The sequence below is a fragment of the Danio rerio genome, chromosome 1 (genome assembly GCF_049306965.1).
Source record: "Danio rerio strain Tuebingen ecotype United States chromosome 1, GRCz12tu, whole genome shotgun sequence".
Taxonomy (NCBI): Eukaryota; Metazoa; Chordata; class Actinopteri; order Cypriniformes; family Danionidae; genus Danio; species Danio rerio.
The window spans coordinates 26,674,940-26,694,097 of record NC_133176.1 but is presented as its reverse complement, the minus strand read 5'-3'; the positions used below and the strand labels follow the sequence as shown (position 1 = coordinate 26,694,097).

Here is a 19,158-nt window from a genome sequence, read left to right as displayed (position 1 = left end):
CACTATGCAGGTGCATTGGATCTCTGGTCAAGTTGGATGATGAACCCATTCTTGAGCTTTACTTTGCACTATACATTGACGATGATGGAGAGCTGTGCCAGAGATGCCTTGAGATGGCATATATACCATTCCATTAAATTAGTATTTCTCATTAAAATATTTGTTTACAGATATGCATTAAATGCACTATTTTAACTATTATTTACAGGATATACAGAGGTTATTTCATTTAAAAGCAATACTACTTTTACTTTTATTATGAAAACATTGAAAAGAATTTATTTTTATTCCAAAAGTGCAAGTTATTTTTTACTTTTTTATAAGAAAAAAAGTGACTTGGTTTCAGCCAATGTGTGTTTTATTTCAGTTGTTCAATGTTGATGTTCAATAAATAATCATAGATAGTGTGTTTGCTTTAGTTCTTTTAAAATCAAGTAATGCCTCCTTCGTTCTGAAAACGCTCTTGCAAATTTACAGTGCAAAACCTGTCAGTCAACTCTGTGGGCAAAAAAATAATAATAAATAAATAGATTAATCGTAATCAAGTTAATGTTCAATTAATCGAGATTTAGATTTTAGGCCAAATCGCCCAGTCCTATGTCTACATTAATAAAGTTATTGGATTCGGCCTAAAGATTGGCATTTTCTCAACAAAAAAAAAAAAGAAAAGAAAAAAGCTAGACTTTTTAGGGTTGTAAAGGACTAGGGTTGCATAGTTTACTGGTGCTATGGTAGTATCGCGATAATATGGCTACAAAATACTTGCGGTGCCACTGTACTTTGTAAACGGTAGTATCATCAATAACGATCTACAATACATAATGTTGCATGTGGAAAATCACTAAAATGCACAGACATTTGTGCAACAATAGACCATTTTATTTGAATATTCTGTGGAGCCCTTTAAGGTTGCAAAACTGTGTAGAATTCACGCCTTTTATGGTAATCTATTGCACTTTTTCTGACACTTTAGTTTGAACGCACATCTGGATTAGTTCATTACTGTTCATGTCAATATGAATTACAACAGCTGCAACAATCACAAAAAGAGCAACTCACAAAGAGTCATTTAGAATTTCTTTGGATTCTTACCTGACAAGGCTTAAAAACAACAAATCTTTTTCTATAATAAGGGAATCATTTATTCAATTCAAGTAGGCCTACTATGACATAAAATACAGTATTTCTTACAATTTTCTTTATTTCAAAGATTTGAATTATAAATTACAGTATCGCAATAATACTTAGGATTACAATACTTCTGCTGGTATAGTATCGTAACGTGAATTAATGGCATCCTTAAAACCTAAAAGAATACTCCTTTTGCTGTTTAACAGAAATGGCAACACTTATTAAAACAAATTTGTAGTGGCACCATTTGACCTCCTTTCCAATTTAAGATTGCATTTTACTCCTATCAAGATGATATGCTACATTTTTTGGTTTTTCAACATTTTACTCCTTAGCTTATTTATCCCAACTTAATATGTTGAAAAATAGTTTCATTCTGTGATGCTTTGAAATCGATCAAGCTTCTAATGACTGTAAACCAGTTTAACTTGAATCCTCATTAACTGCCAGTGTGCAGTCGTAGATGAGAGAGCAGCAGACACGTTAATGAAATGCCCATCTGTAACACTTAATGAGAAGAGAATATTGAACGTCGTGTTCGAAGGTATCGCTATTTTTTAATAGAAGGGCTGCAATTAGTATTGCAATCAGTATTATTCCTCAGGCTTGAACTTGAATTGGAAAAGCTGGCTTATTTTTGAAGGCCTTTAACTTGGGTGAAACTTCACAAAGCCCTGATTCGTTTACACATTTTGTTGTGATTTGCATACAAATTTGTTTGTATGAATAATAGCCTGTTCTAAAAGCACACATGATTTCGCTGTTGTTATGAGCATCAGGTCATGAATCTTCATGCGGGCATGCCATTGGGTCTCAGTTTGTGCAGGTGTTCGGATGACTCACATTGGCTGCAGCATATTGGCACAGTCATTCTAATAAATGGCAGGTAATGATCCCCCCTCTGCTCCTGGCGCTCTCGTGATGTTGAGTCGCCGCAAACCACTCATTTTGATGTTGGCACTAGCAGGTGTGCTTTCATGCCAGCCAGGATATACCAGCTGACTGTTAAGCTGAAGCCACCCCATTCATGCAATTTTGGCACAGGCAATTAATCAAGCAGAATCATACACGGAAAGGTTACAGGCTCTTTTTGTTAATAGAGGAATGTGTCAGATGCTGCTTTACAGCTCTGATGATCTCTGCAGAAATTAAACTGAATTTGCAAAACTGCATACTTTCCATATGTTCTAGTCTGTAGTGTACTCAAATAAAAATACAGAATACTTCTGCTGATTTTGACACCAGACAATTTATAGTTTAAGGACATTGACAAATAGAGGATTCAGAAACAGCTGGATGGGAAGGAACGATTAAAGTCCATGTGAAAAAAAGTGCAATTTTTATATTTTTTATTTTTGCTAGCTCATGTTGTTGTTCTTTAGGCTATAAATCTGTCCAAGTTAATCCACTGATTTTGTTTTGTATGTTGAAGTAGTTCCAACTAAAACAGAATATTGAGTAGTCTGCTGGGCTTTCTACTGTCTTAGACATAATCTGTAGCAAATTGTGCTGAAAAATCTCAATACCTTTACAAAATAGAATGTCACGGAACTGCCTTCTGTAGATATACAAAAAGCTGAATTGAACATTCCATAATTGAACTTTTCAATATTGACATCTTGACTGAAACTAAGCAAAACTGAACTAAACTGAAGTGAATAATACTAGCTCAAATGGTTTGAGTTCCCTTAACTTATTGGGAAGAAATCTAATCATGACCATTACCTTCTGTATTAAGAGTAGCGGCACTTTTCCAATCATGTCTGTTTGACAGCTTCATTCACAATATTATTAATCATGCCCCTCTGACTGTTTATTGCTGCAAGGGAATGGATTGCAAAAAGAAAGCCCCGCACCCTACTCAATATTTAGTTTCAGTTGGAAGTACATCAACTTTCTGAAATAAAGTCAGCGTGAACTAAGTTGCTGAGACTTAAGATTCAGATCTATTGATTAAACCTACACAGTTGGATTAAAACAAAATCTGTACCGAGTTGAGCTGGAAATTGACAATACCTTCGCAAAATAAAAAAATGGGACTGAACTGTATGAATATTAATATTTATTGAGCTGAATAATGAAACTATAGATATTGCCTTTATGCAGAGCTGCTAATAATAGCTAAATCAAATCTTGCATAATTGATTATTAATTTGGACATGAAAACATTTTCGACGAACTTAAGCAAAGCTGAAATAAACTAAGATGAATAATACCAGTTTAAATGGTTGAAGTTCCCCTTAACTTGTTGAGCTTACAGTGCACATGACTTTGTACTCAAAGGGTGTAAGTTCACAGCACTCATAAATATTAGTTTCTGAATTGGTGGTTTAAGGTAATTGGCTTCCTCATAGGTTTGAATTGTCTTTTGTTTTTTGGTTTTAAGACTCGTACACACCGGGACGCTTTTCGTTTGTGTTTATCATCAGCATTTTTTGAGATTTTTCGAGAGTTTTTCCGGATTCAAACCCAAGCGATATTTATTTATTTATTTATATTATTTAAATTTTCTTTCTCTGGCGTTGAGCAGAAGAGTATGCAAAATCACTCTTTGATGTTAGATGGCGTGACAACTTTAAGCTTTTGACACCCGCTTGTTACAAGAAGAAGACAAAGTTGGCACACTTGTTAACGTTACTGGCGATTCGAACAAGCATGAATGGTTCAAGTAGCAGCTCTAGCGATGAAGAAATGCTTGTTCACCAGTACAATAAGCAGCTCCACGTTTTTATCGCCTCTGGGCATCTTCTTCATTGTGCGCTCGCATTGACAGTTTTGCACTTGAGCGCGTCTAAGTGCTGTTAATTGTAACTTCAGCAGCTCTGTACACGTGAACAAAAGTGTCAACCTGATTGGTGGAGAAGGTATTGACTCAGCGTTTTCTTTGTTAAAAAATTACGATTTTACGCCTTGCGTGTTGGTGTGCACGATGACGCCCTTTATTTAGTCACCAAGGTGTTAAACGTTGACTAAAAACACAAGCAAACAGCATTCGGGTGTGCACGGGCCTTTACTGTGCGTTTCCCTAACAGTGATTATAAATGGCCAAATTGTCAGCCCATAAATTGTTTTATGTATGCAAACATTTGAAGCGAATTAGAACTTGCCCTTAATCTATTCAACAAGACAAAATCTTGTCTTAAAACAATTTTGAAAAACATTTTTGATCCACTTTGTTGACTACTGTATTTAAAAAAAATCCTTATCAGTTGCCTGACAGCACTCCATAAAAAACAAATAAATAAACAAAAAGGAATCAATGTAGATAGGGTTCATGTTAGTGAAAGGGGTATAATGCAGGTAGCTAAACTGTTTAAATGGACATTCCGACATTTTCAAGTGACGCAAACTATTTGTTGCTTGTCCGATTTAAATGTTTTTAATTGAAAAAGTAATATTTTATATAACGTTTTTGTTGTAAAATTTAGTCATCTCATAACATTCATGACTTACACAAATAATGAAGAAAACGCGCTAGTTACATAATTATATGTAACACATTTTTTAGATGCATATGAAACGCACATGTAGCATGCTTTTGAAACATTTTCACATGTGCCAAATGAGTTTTTAACATGATGCTCAGTTTTGTCTTCTTTATGATTCTTGTAATTCAGAGCTGAATGTGATGACAAGACCCTTAATATTCAGTTTAATCATCTTAAACTGAAAAAAATTTAATTCTCAAATCAAATTTTTGTTTCAACCTTGTTCTTGGTTTCATAGTGGACATGAACTTTATCATTTCACTGAAGTGAAGCTTCTTCTAAATGATCTATGTTACATAAAGTCCTATATAACTTGGTTTGTCATGAATGGAGTAATTGAATCAATGCAAAACTAAGGCTATGTGAACCAACTTTTACATCTATAAATGGATTTATGTTTTGGAATGTCACTTGATCATTTCTTTTCTTGATAAATCATTGCATCTGTTCCATGTGTCCAGTCCTGATTTAATTTATTCTTGATATTCAGCTTTTTTTGGTGTTGCAACTCCAATTTCTAAATATTCATGCAATGGAGTATAAATTAGTTCTTTAAACACAAACATTGATTATGGATACAGTATACATGTTTATGCTTTTACATTACCAGTATGTTAGTGACTGCCACATACACACTAATTGTGGATTGCAGTTATTTACTGGGACAATTTTATCATCTGAAAACAGTAATCCTCACGATTGGCCAATTACTATATGGCCTATTATACTGCTGTTTACTGTACACATTATGAAGAAACACTTTAGCCAGTTAAGGGGGCACTAATTCTCATTTTGAACAAGCCCTGCAGCATACCAATCAATGTCTGTGTATCTTTCCTCTGCCACGTTGGCCAGTTCACATGGAAATTTTATTAAAAGCCCTCCAGGTTGTTTTACAATCAAGGGCTGTCTGTCTTAAATTGACCTTACGTGTCTGTATTTTTAAAGACTTGCTTCCTTCATATTTAGCACACTAGCTGCTTCTGTTTAAAGGTCATTTGTAGTGGTTGTCGGTGAATGTAAAATCACCCAACAAAACTTTTTTTTTTTTTTTTTTATCTGGCCAGTTGCCTCTGCACATGGTCTGCTTTTGTTCTGCAGAGGTCTGATGTGCGATATCAGGCACTGCCACATTCCTGATTACAGGAAATTGATAACTCTCACCTGAAACAATGACTGGTGTGTAGGTAAAACAATGGTTTAATGTTTTAAGAGCTGTTGCTACCTTCTGCCTGCGTTTCCTGATATGATTCTTGCTAAATGCTCCTTTGTTGTGTGTACTTATATTCTTGACAGCCATTTGGTTCTGGAAGAACAGGATAAAAAGTGTTATCTAGCTTTTGCAAATAATAGAAGTAACTAAGTTTAGAAAGGAATAAGTGGTTACATTGTATAGTAAAATATTACAATTTCATTTGTTTTCGGCTGCGTCCGAAACCGCCTACTACTCAGTAGGTACTGCATTTGAATTTAAACGTACTACTCGGCCGTTAGAAAAGTACATTCTATACAGTATGAATGTGAAAAGTATGAATGGAATTCGGACGTACTACATCCGCCATTTTGTCATGGTCACGTGACCTACGTGCGTCAGTTTTACTTCCATTCATGAATTCGCTCGCGGGGCATCATGGGATAGCGCAGCATGCATGGGATGCGCACTCCGGAATCTCGCCGGAAGTAGTAAGTCATCCGGGTACTTTTCGCATACTGATTTTCAAATTCTATGAATTCGGACATACTACTCGGCTCGCATACGGATTTTGGCGTACTATATAGTATGGAAGTATGCTGTTTCGGACGCAGCCTTCGGTTCAGGATCATTACGATTGCATTAATAGCTATTACTACATGCTTAGAAACTGAAGGCTGTTTTGCTAATTGTTTCAAAAATTGTTTTTAGTATGATTGTGAATTATATTGGCATCTTAAATTCTGTGACTTGTTTAAAATTTGTAGTTTTACCCAAAAATTTATTTGTCATGACCTATATGACTAAAAAAATCCTTTATTATGGATTTTTAAAGTCCATATTTTGGTTTTGGCAGTCCCTAACAAAAGGCTGATATGCACGCAATGTAAAAAAAAAAACACTTTGAATGTCTTATGGATTTATTTTTAACTAATTATCTCAATGACTCCCATATGATTTGTTCAGTGATTGATTTTTACAAACCTCTTTTGCTTGATTCTGTTTTGTAGTGATTGGTCCTGTGTTCCAGTCTGTTGTGATTAGTCTACTGTATGAAAAAGAATTCTTATCATGACATAAATGTTGAAGAAAGCAGCAATAATACAGTATATGTGTGAGCCAAATGCAAGAACTTATTGACAAAGTACTTTAGTTTGTACACCTGCATATTGCTCTATTTCTCTTCATAACTCTACTTACAACAAAATACATTCAAAATTAATTGACACAGCAGCTCTTTTAATTTCTAGATAAATGACATGACCGGTTTCAGACAAAAGAATACTTAAAGCTTTGCATTAATAAACATATAAAGGATATATTCATAATATGAGCAACCTGAAATAAAAAAGATTGAAGCTTTAGCCTACAGGTGTAATGATGGGCAGTACGAATCATTTGGATGAATTTGTACTTATTAATTCCCAAACAAATTCACATATGTATGCAGATGGTGGCATCTCGAACAAGACGAAACCATAACGAATCTACACTACCTCACAAAAGTCTTGTTGCATATCCAAGTTTTAGGAACAAAAAATTATAATTTGACTTCTTGTTGATCATTTTGTAACAGAAGTAGCTTTTATGAAAGACAAAAGCCTCTAGATTACACTTTTTTTTTTTTTTTTTTTACCAAATAAAATCTGATCATGCTTTGATTTTTAATAATTTAATTAGGACAGTAATTTCAAAAAAGTCTTGTCACAAAAATCTTGTCAAGTCTTGTCACTTAATAAATAATGTACAGTATAGAATATAAAGTAATGGAGCAGTGGAAAAATATTTATTGTGTCTGACTCCCATGAGCTGGGAGTACTGCATCCATACATCTCTGCATTTACTCAAATAACTTATAAATACAATCATCTGGAATAGCAAAGAAAGTGTTCTTGCAGGACTCCCAGAGTTCATCAAGATTATTTGGATTCATGTTCAATGACTCCATTTTACCCCAGACATGCTTAATTATGTTCATGTCTGGTGACTGAGCTGGCCAATCCTGGAGCACCTTGACCTTCTTTACTTTCAGAAACTTTGTGGAAGCTGAAGTATAAAGAGCGCTATCCTGTTGAAGAATTTGCCCCTTCCAGTGTTTTATTTTGTAATATACAGGGTAAATGTCTTGATACCTCATTCTGTTGATGTTGCCATCCACTCTGCAGATCTCTCTCTCGCACCCCCATACTGAAGGTAACCCCAAACCATGATTTCTTTCACCAAACTTGACTGAAGACTGTAAGAATCTTGGTTCCATGCGGGTTCCAATAGGTCTTCTCTAGTATCTGTGATGATTCATCAGAAAAATCTAGAAGTTATTGTTTGTTGCTCTTACAACTGGGATCAGTGAAAGGACTTTTGTCAGGTAGTGTATTAAATTATGAGAGAGAGTAAAGAAGAATTGTTTATCTGGTTCTCCAGTCTATGCAGTATGTTAGCTTATCTCACCTTCTGTCATTTTCCAAGTCTTCATGTAGTTCTTTTGCCTTGTCACAAGTGACATCACCATAAACTAAAGTTATATGTTGGCTGTGCTGGTTCAATAACAGAAATATAAATCATGAGATCTCGCGTTCGAGTTGCTTGTTCAGCATGTAACAGCACTATATTGATTGACAGTTAATGGCGATCCATCCACACGAGCGTATTCATTTTTCACTTGTCTAGGTTTTGGGAAAGGATGTTGCCCAGTCTTTCTGGATACCTATTGTCTTGGAAGTTCCACGTTAACACATTCACCATTTTTCATGTAAATCACCAGTGTTGCTCTACTACAATGCCTGTCGGACAACATGGCGGACAGCGCTAGGATTTACCAAATCACATGTCTATCAAACTGCTGCAACCGATGAATTACAGTTAAAGCTGAAATGTGCAGAGTAGTGGTCCTCCAGGAACCTTAAGTTTGATACCTGTGGTCTATCGGCATGTACTGTACGAGTATACAACTTCAGGAAGGTGTTAAATATTTCTTTACAAAGTGCTCTGGAATGCATAAAACATAAAATTTTGTTGTTTGGACCCATGTGAAGCAGCATCACTCTGGCAACATAGTCAAGTTCATGGAAAATCTTTAAAACTGCCAAGTTAAAAAAGTTTTTAGTAGATTATTTTAGTGTACCATTTAAAACATATAAACCAGTTAAGTACTCAAGATCACCTTTTCGGTTTTCTTTATCTCTCTTCGTCACATTCCATTCTCTTATCGATCCCCTTTTACCCTTCCTTTTACTTGTTTAGAGAGTAATCTGTATGTCTCTTCCTGTCCCTCTCAGTCTTTCTCTCTGTGAAATCCACACTCTCAGACCTTGGATTGCACCGGATCGATGTGAAGGCAGGGAGCTGACACGGTGAAAAGCAATATTCATAAATAATGTACACAGAACACAGCATGATCTTTCACCTATTTTCCTCAGTCCTTCTGCAAATAAACTATTAGCCATCACGTCTGTAAACGGTTGATCCAGAACTCTCTATCAAAGTTGCAATGAAACTAATTTAGTGACCAATTCTTTTGTATTGCTGTGTAACATCCACTTAATGGCTGTCTTGGGCTTTACGTAATGGTTAGTTGGTTTTTATCTATTTTTTTTCTGCATTTTAGTCTAGTCAATGATGTAGTCACTGTTACCATAATATCCATGTCATCCTATCTTTGTCTCATCTTTGCTAAGTTTAGACTGCACAATTTTTAAAGTATTCGCGTCACAGATGTTTTCACACTTTGACTATCTGAGGTAACATACTGTAGCTGCTTTGTTTACACTGCAAGATGGGTCGGTGACAAGGGTTTTCACACTGCATGACTTGAAAATCTGAAGAATGGCCAACTACTCGATTCGCAAACTACTTCTCACAACCAAACACACCATGAAGTGACATGGAAACAGCATGATGTCGCATAGTTTCTTTAGTTATTAACTATATAATGGGATGTAAGACTTTTGTGGGGCAGAAAATCTACTTTTGCTCACCTGGGTTTGGAATGGAGTTAGCAATTTTTCTTCAACTTTTTGATTTTTCGACCCGGTTGTTGTATTACTCAGATGACTCATCAAACAGACATGGGGGCTCTTGCCAAATTTCCACTAGTTTTTCTCACATTTCTTGGGTCCAAATAGACTGAAAAGAAGTCACTTTGACTTGTCCCTCAATCTCCTGTAGGTCTCCAGAAACCTATACTAGATCCATTAATCCAGTGGTTCCCAACAGGGGGTCCTGAACCACGAGGAGGCCTCAGCGAGGTCTGTGGGAAGTAGCGTCATATTTCAAAGATTTCTTAGCAGTAGACAATTAGGAGAATGATCATGTGGCATTAGTTCATTTTATCCCCTTGCTCAGTGGTCCTCAACCACCAATCCATGGATCTAACGGTAAAGGGCCGCAAAAGAAATCTTGAATTATTTCTGTTTTATTTATTACCCTAGTGTAAATAAATCTTTTATTTTGAAAATGACCGTATTCTCTCGTTTACATTTCAGTCACTTGAGCAACAAAAATTTACCCACAAGCAGCAAAATGAGTAAGGGGACAAGACTCAGTGAATGACCCACAAACTGCCAAGGTATGGATTCGCTACCTATTTGTCAACAAATCAGGTGAATCCACCATGGCTCTGTCTGCAAGAAAATCAACTGATGGAGAAAGTACATGACAACGGCCTAGCAACCTAACCCCCCCCTGCCCCCCGGGGTCATATATATATAATAAAATGTATATATGTAAAGTTATATAGAAAAACTGGAAATGGGTTTAAAAATCATATCCCCGTTGTTGAAAAACAATCTATCGTAATTATATATTGATATCAAATTATTGTCCAGCCCTATCACCACTGCCCTAGCTGACCAAAAATGTACAAATTTGTAATCCGTTCTCCACAAAAAAAAAAAGACAGTCTCACTGGTTCGCCTCGCAGCAATCCTCACACTTATTGATAAAGCATAGCAAATAACATGCAAGTATGCAATTGAATCAGTTTCTGTTGAATGCAAATGCACTGTTTTGTACAACATCTGTGGCATGCAGCAGCTTGGCATGGAAAAACAAAAAAGTTGAATGTACAGTACTTGGAACAATGCATTCCAGAGAAGAAATGTTAAACCTTGACAGCATGAGAAGAGACTTTGTGCAAGGCTGCATCCAATTTTTTAACTCTCGCCTCAACTGTATAATGGTGATGAACCTGGTAACTTGCATAAAATACCCGTACATTCAGTGGTAGCAGAATGGTCATAAATTTTTGTTAAGTATGGTTAATGTTGAGCAAATTCCCCATTAGAAATTGCGACGGTAATGTATCTATCTTTTGGAAACCACTTAAGGCACAATTTAGAGATCTTAACAGCTCAAATAACACATTTTTGTATGGGAGAATTAATGTAAATGCATTAACAAAAATTTCCACTGCACATTTCGGCTTTTAAACTGTACGGAATTACTTTCACTATTGACTTTTATTTATAACTGGAAGTCAAAATCATTTTCTGTGGAACTGTCAGAGATGCTGCTGTTACAGCCTAACATGTATTGAACCCTTAGCATACATTAAAATGTGGCTTTCCATTTAAAATGCAGCAACTGTGTTGTCATAGGGGAGGTTGAAGCTTTCGGCAGCTGTCTTGAGATTATTGCATTGTCATATAAAAAAATTGCACAGGATGCTGCGCGTCCTTGATATCATTATGCCAGCCAGATGAAACCCCACTGTAGAGACTCTTTCTTTTTTGTTTTATCTCTGGTTGCGACACGGTTGGGAGAATGAATGAGTTTCTGTCCGTGTTGCTGGGCTTTCTTGATTTGGTCCATTTACTCTGGCAACAGGGCTAAAGATTCCACTGAGAATACAGCAAGTGTAATGAATCACAATGTCAAGACTTCTTATATTGAAGGCCCAGGTTTGTCAGTGAGGAGTTTTACTTCAGAACCCCATTTTAGCAGGGTAAGCAGTTGTAACAGGTGTTTGAAAGTGGGAAACTGGTGTTAAGAAAGAGAATGCTTCTTCAGGCGCATTCATAAGTCATGTGCAATAAAGTGACAACTAATTCACCCCAAACCATTAGCGCCGAGCTGTCAGTCGCTAAAAATGATCACATCTGATGTGAAATGTACTGTGGAAGTTGTTTGCACCTTGAGGCGATAACTGCAGTTCATTTCCAGGCTGGTGGAGTCATGGACTTCCATGCATGTCCTCTGCACGCTTGGCTGATTGCACCTGACTTCCTGAATACTGAGCAGAAAGTCTCTTGTGGTGACTTCTTGTCGTGGAAGCAGCTGGTGTACACTGAAGAATTGGATCACGATTCAACACATTTTCCTACCGCACCAGTACAGACTTGTCTAAGGTGGCAGTCAGAGTTCATGACTGCGTTGGGTCACTTTGCAAAATGAAGTTGCTATGTTTGCTCTCGCGGACCCTTTCTGTTTCAATCTTTGGACCATCTGATCGTACATTTGTACTTACAAGGCACCCTTTTTGAAATTGGTTACAAGAAAATGTGATTCGCCATGATGATTCTTGTCTATTTATAGTTTTCTGGCTGGGTGCCTAAAGCGTCATATTAAGTCTGCCTCTGAGACGCTGCTGCACCTTGCAATGCCCCCACCCCTAACCCCCTCCATTCCATTAGCCTATGGTGTGATCCTTTTGGTGGAATCTCTTTATCATCCATCATGTTATTCGCTGATGAGTCAAACTATTTGCATATCTCCCACAAGGCCCAAGGGAGACCAGTCTGCCCGCTAATCAGGTTGGATGTGTGAGATTAGGTGAGGGAGCTCAACACTCTGAGAGATAAGATTGGGATGGAGGACTGTCATGATGTGTTTGAGCTAAAGATGGTTTACTCAGGTTGAATTGAATCTGAATCGCCTTAGTTTAGTTTTGCGTACACCCTGTTGGCTCCTTTATCTTCATTGTTTCTATCCCATATCAAAAGTGCTTGAGTAATCTTGCTTCCAAAGAAAAATATTGATGTGGATTTCTCTTTACTTGACCTTTTGCTGGAATTGTATTTAAAATTATGTAGTAATTTCTAAATAGTCAACATTTGTTTGTTGAATAGATCTGCTCTTTTATTATGGCCTGTTTCAATTGAGTGGTAGAATATGGTTCGGTACTCTTTTATGGCTGTTTCCACTGTCTAAAGGTAGCAAAAAGCAAACTGTACCATGCCACTTTTTGAGTACTTTTCGAAAGGGACTCAAACACAACTTGTCGTTTTGAGCAGCCACAAAGCCAAGCCAAGCAGAGTCCGCCCCTGTCATCGTTTACAAGGCTTAAATTGCGTCTAAAGCGCAATCGGTTTCACTTGTTTCCCAGAGAGCTTGTGTGCTACATTTGAAATAACTAACTTCTTGAGCTGATAACATCTTGATTATTGAAGAGTTTCTGACATCCAGTCCTTTCAGAAACAGACAAATGGGAGAGTGAATCGTGAAAAAAAGAGCTGCAAATGATTCTTTTAGCAACCTAAAAGATGAACAAACTGCCATGTTTAACTATTATCATCACCTTTTGGAATTCGGAATGACAATTACTTTCTAACAAGAGGTTACATGTGCTGGTGAAGATTAAAGATATAAATGAGAGGTTTGCTCTGACTGGGCTATATGTTGCATGTTGTTTTTGAACCCAAATAAGAACCAAATGTATGGAGTGTGTAGTTTTCTGTAATTGGTAACATATGTGTTCATATACATATATGTTGCATTTATTTTATATAATTGCAGACGTTACCATAGACCCTTACCAAACTGTAATATTCAGTGGAAAGGACCACAAAAGCCACTTCTTGCATGCAGTAATCATGTGAAAAAGTGGCCCACAATTACTGGCTTATTCAGTTTGGTTAGATAATCCAGTTTTATCTCACAGCAGTTCATAACTTTTTGTTTTAGTGGCAAAGTCATATGAATCTGTACAATCTTATTCCTTCAATTTAGTATGATTTGCTCATCCCCCAATGGCATTTGGGTTAAGAGGTGGGGTTTCATCCTGTGCTCCCTTTTAAAAATTGTACATTGTTGTTTGACTGATCTTGAATGAATTCATACGAATTACCCACTTAAGTGACAAAATGTGAAAGTTACGTTTTCTTTGTGACATCAAGCTAGATAATCAAATAGAATTCTGGTCGTAAATATAATTCTAATAAAGAAACCCTTCAGTGAGCTATTATAAATGTACATTATAGTCATAAAAATATTGAAAACATGAAGCATGTTGTTATAATAATGCATGTTGTTATAACATTTTTGCTTGTTTTAAGTAAGTCCTTTCAGATATCTCCTGAAGTAGCTCTATCATGTTTATTCCAGTTTTTGTATTAAAATAAGTTTTGGCTGTCCACTTAAATAATGAGTCATAAAGAAGTTATGCAATCTGTTATTGCTTCCAATGCAGACATCACACTAAAAATGAAGTCGAGGCCATTGCATTAAATATAGCCTTTAACACGTAGTGTGACTGATGGTATGCTGCACGTTTTATTAAATGAAATGGGCAATATCTAGTCTGCTCACGTTACTGTGCACAGTACATTCTATATACTTTAGACATTTAGCCTTGTAGTCTGCTATTCTGGACACACACAGTATAACGGTGTTAAACTACAAGTCCAGATGCTAGTTAACTGCAACTGCAGGCAGTCCTGCTGCTGAGATGAGTGTGAGGAGGAGAGATGGAGGGAGGGGCTTCTGGAACTGCTGTTCATCGAGATGCTCAGAGGAGCGGACTGTGTCAGAACGAGGGAGGGGGTGGGAGAGAGAGAAGGAAGAGATGCAGCTTCATCACAAGCAGCTGAGGGAAGTACAGGGAGGGTAAGCTTGGTCTGTTAGAGAGAGATACTCTGACTACCTGTCCTGAGGCAATCTGAAGATCATCACCCACCTGCGGGAACAACCGATGGTCATCAGCCTCTGCATTGCATGTATGGACAAGCTTTCAGCTCTTCCAGGAGCCCCACAGGTATTTTCCCCACCATGAACATCTCATGATTGATGGGAAGAAGACCTGATATCATCAACTGTGTCCTCGGGTGAACTCTTAGAGGGTTCTCTTTTTTACTGTACGGATGCCCCAGGAACTTTCTGAGCAACTGAGAAGAGAAGCTGCAATTCTGTGACATGCTTTGTTCTTGCAAACTTTACTTTCCATGGCAGTTTTCCTTCTGGAACTGCAGATCGCTCTTTTGACACAACTACTCATGACTCAAACTCTGCCCCCAGTCTGTCACTTAAGCTGACAGCAAGCTCCTTTCAAGTGGGGACCACTGATTGCTGAGAACCTCTCTTTCATCAGAACTCGAGTCATCAGTCTTTTCCTCATTCAACCGTTTTTGGTTTCTAATGAGCAGGTCAATGTGCGGCTGTGGCTGCAGCTTCATCTCATCGCTGATGAAGAGGCTGGGCCGCTCTGCTTGTTGCTCAGACCTGCTATCATGTAGCCACACTTCTGAACACCTGCAGCGCCTTGCTACTGGCTGCCCATCTCAGCACAAGGTAACCTCCAACTAAAACCCAAACTTGTACTTTCATAGCAGAAATATTTGAGATTTGATGTAAGAACCATTGGTTTGTACACATTTGTTTTCTATGTTGATCTAATCAGCAATTAACCTCAAGTAACTTCTGACGTAGCAGAGTTTTGGATTGATATCATATTCGATTGATGAAATTGCCTTGTTGACTTGTATTGTTTTGTACTTGGGTGTAAGTAGTTAGACTGGTGAAATGGAAATTGTTCTCAAAGGGTTGAAAGATTGATAGTTGACCTTGTACGTTCAGACCTTTAATTTCAATAAATGACCCAACCATACATCTGTCATTTTTTAGAAACATTTTCATCAGTGAACCCTGACTAAGTTCAAGAAGGTCAAACACAGTCGACAATCTTAGGCAAGCTTAGAGTTTGAGCATGCTTAATTCTCTTGGATGATGCTACAAAAAGAGACAACACATTCCAACAGGAATAAAACCAGTGATTGATCCATATTTAATATTTCTTTACAAAGAGGTCACATTTTTGATCTTCTGTTGGTCTGAAGCATTCAAGTGATGCGGGTTTGCGGGTCAGAGTTCACCAAGCTTGAACTTTAGAATGCAGAATAAATGGAACTCTAAGGTGAAAAGTACAGCGTGACCACGGTTTTAAAGTTTTAGCCATAGTCATTGGTTCTGTTTTAGGAATTTGCAACATGCTGCCTCATGTCTTTCTAATTAGCTGTGTTCAGAAAGATTACATTTTATAGTGGAAACACTGAGAAAGGAGCTGTTAGCTGTCTCTTGATGAAGATTTCAGTCTGTCTGGATGAGCACAGCCGGACTGACCTTGCAGTAGTGTCTCCATTGTTATTTGGCCATTAGAGGGACCGGAGAGACCATGCAAGCACACTGCAGTAATTGATTTTGTAATGGAACCAGGTGATTTAATGGCTGTCTTGCTACCTTGACAACCATAGAGCTGTCTTTGAACTGACATGCATTCTTAATGGACATCTGCTAAAAGCTGTCTGCCCCTGATTTTTAATCCTATGCTTTTGAAGGCAGTTTTGAACAGACCAAATTGCTCACAGGTTTGAAGAATGGCATGAGGTCACTGACCCTCATATGTGGCCTGCAGTCAGTATGGCCTAATCTGATCCTTGAGCAGTAACTAGGCCTGAAAAGACATGGCTTTGAAAATGCTCTGGCTTTGGGCTGCTCACTTTGCACAAGATTGATCTGATTCATCTTGGGAAAATATTTATGCTCCAGCAAATGAGATAAAATGCTGCTAAGGGGAAAAGCATTTTCCCCTCCACTTATATAACCCACAGTTTTGAGAATGGAAAATGGAGTATGTTGCAAGATGAACTTATTTTTAGATGTATATTGGTCTATACCCACAGCACCCATTAGTTAATTTTTCAGCAGACAAATTTTGTATTCAGTCTTTCAAACATGGTCCAGTATGCTCTTCTTGTAAAGATACAAAGTTTGTGCAAGTGTAGTTTGCTAGATCCTTTTATTCATTGGTACCATATACTGTAGCACGTTTACTGCACTTTTCTTCCTTGAAAAAAAAAAAAAAGGCAGACAAAAAGAATTGCTCAATGCTACGGTGATTGGAAAGGCAGAAAGGATGATTCACTTTGATGCTATTTGTCTTCCTCTCTGTGGCTTTCTGATTGCCATGTAGCCAGGTAGTGGTTTTCGCTCTCTAAATGAGCCTATTCTCCCTCATCCTGGGTAAGCCTAGTCTTAAAGGGTTGGGTTACCTCTTTTCTAACTGGACCAAATCTTTTCATGGCTTTGGTATTGATTGAAACCTTCCTCGATGAAACGTAGACTCAAGGGCACAAAGGAGACATTAGTCTTGTATTTATAGAATTGTCAGCCTGACTGCGTTCTAGACTCTGCTGTTGCTCCCTGTGACTGCTTGAAAAGTATAATTACATAGATTAGCATCCTCTTTAATATCACACATTAACACAGGACGTCATGATAAAATTAATTGCCTAGCTGGCAGGAAGTTTCGTTCAGACTCTGAGCTGTGTGAATTGTCATTATGACACTGTAGTGCTTATAAGCTAATTTGATGGCTAAATTGAGTGCTCTTTTATTGTCGCTTTAGTCAATCAGAATTGACTGGGGTTATTTGACTTGGGCATGCAAAAACTAAACATCTTGTTTTGAAAAATGAGACTAATTAGCCTTTTATAAATAAAATTAATTCATAAATTCATACTTGATAAATCAAAAAAGAAGCTATTTGGTTGCATCTTGCTCATTTTAAACCCTAACAATTGTTGTTTTCTAGTTCACCCAAAAGTCAATTTCTCCTTTTTACATGTGCATTTGATGATTCTTCAAGGATGTAATTTGCTGCTGTTCATTGTTTTTTCCCCCCAATGTACATAAAACAAATCAAATATGGTAATATTTGTTAATATATTATACATAATGTCAAGCAAGCAAGCGTTTTTGTCGACTAAATTTCATAAGATTTTATTCTACTAAATGTACTCTAGATTTAGTTGACTAAAATGTATTTTATTTAATTTAAGTGTAATTTAATTAAATATTGTATGCATTTATTTAAGCAAAATATTCTCACTTAAAATTAAATAAAACAGTCTAATTAAAATATGCAATATTGCTTTTCCATTGAAGACCAAAAATGTGATATACATGGTTTGTTTATTATAAGCAATATGTACAATAATGTGTCTGCTATCAATCCACATGTAAGAACAGTAACCACTGGAAAATGCAGGATTACGCAAGTATTTGACAAATGCTTTTTTTTTATGTGATAAACTACTGGTCTTTTTGACCAGTCCGTTAAACAGTTTCAAGCCATTAAATCTTTGAAAGAGCTTAAAATAGTTTGTTTACTTTGCAATGTCAGTTTATAGCAAGCTTTTCTGTTGTAGTTGATGATACAGTGTTGAAGGTGCTTAGCTGTATAACACTGATTAAATAAGTAGAGTAATGACACATGACTGGCAAATGATAATGTGTTATTTTGTAGAATGTGCACTTAGTCCCATGGCTAATTAGGAAGTGAAAATATACGTCAAAATTTGGTCACTTCATTTTAAGGCAATTTCGTTGTCTCTTATTGTTGTGTGACTTTCTGATAAGGGGAGATTATAGCATTACAGTATCATTACATCCTTACAGACATAAGAAATAATCACAACGCTGGATGACATCCTAAATTAAAGCAGTTTTTGTTTTGTGGTAGAGGTACACTGGGGTACCTGGCTATTGTCATGATGATCGCGGCAGACATAGCGTGTAAACCTTGCGCAAGTTAGTGGGTTAGCTAAGGTGTAGCCGCTGTTAAAATTAAAAACAACTCCATGAGAATGAATGCCATGATCATATGAATTTAAGACGGACCGATTTAATAAATAATTTACTCCATTATATGGTATATTAATAGTTAAATCAGCGAGACGCTATACGGTTTCAGTTAAGCAGAAGCACATACTCGGGTAAATAAAAAAAATCAGAGTTTACCTTTTGCAGAATTTTGTGATGATTCCCTGGCATGCTGATGTCGCTTTAGATTTGTTGTTTTATCAGATATTTTCTCCCATTACGGTTTACGCTTTTGTCTTGACATCAAAAGTGAATCTTTTTTCTTCTTCTCTCAGCTGTTGTCATTTCATTAGTTTATTCAGACACCCCATGGATGATGTAATCGCATCCCACATCTAGGGCTGGGAATAGTTCCAAAATTTTCGATACCGATACCCTGAATCCGAACGATACTTTTTTCGATACTTTTATTTTAAGAAAAATATTTTAACAAGATTCCATAACTCATAATCTCAGAGAAACTTTGGTTTTATTTTT

General features: G+C 36.9%; 1 protein-coding gene across 4 annotated transcripts in view; it reads left to right on the top strand.

Annotated features, from left to right (window-relative positions):
• fbxw7 (F-box and WD repeat domain containing 7) overlaps positions 1 to 19,158 on the top strand; it is a 286,374-nt gene that overhangs the window by 70,057 nt on the left and 197,159 nt on the right. For 2 of the 4 annotated variants that reach the window (XM_021473906.2, XM_021473905.2), the window contains exon 1: positions 14,551 to 15,312. The exons of the other annotated variants lie outside the window; for them this stretch is intronic. In XM_021473906.2, coding sequence (XP_021329581.1) covers positions 15,160 to 15,312 — 153 coding nt within the window. In that variant the 5' untranslated portion in view covers positions 14,551 to 15,159. Of the gene's footprint in view, positions 1 to 14,550; positions 15,313 to 19,158 lie in introns of those variants that run through there. 4 annotated transcript variants of the gene reach the window in all.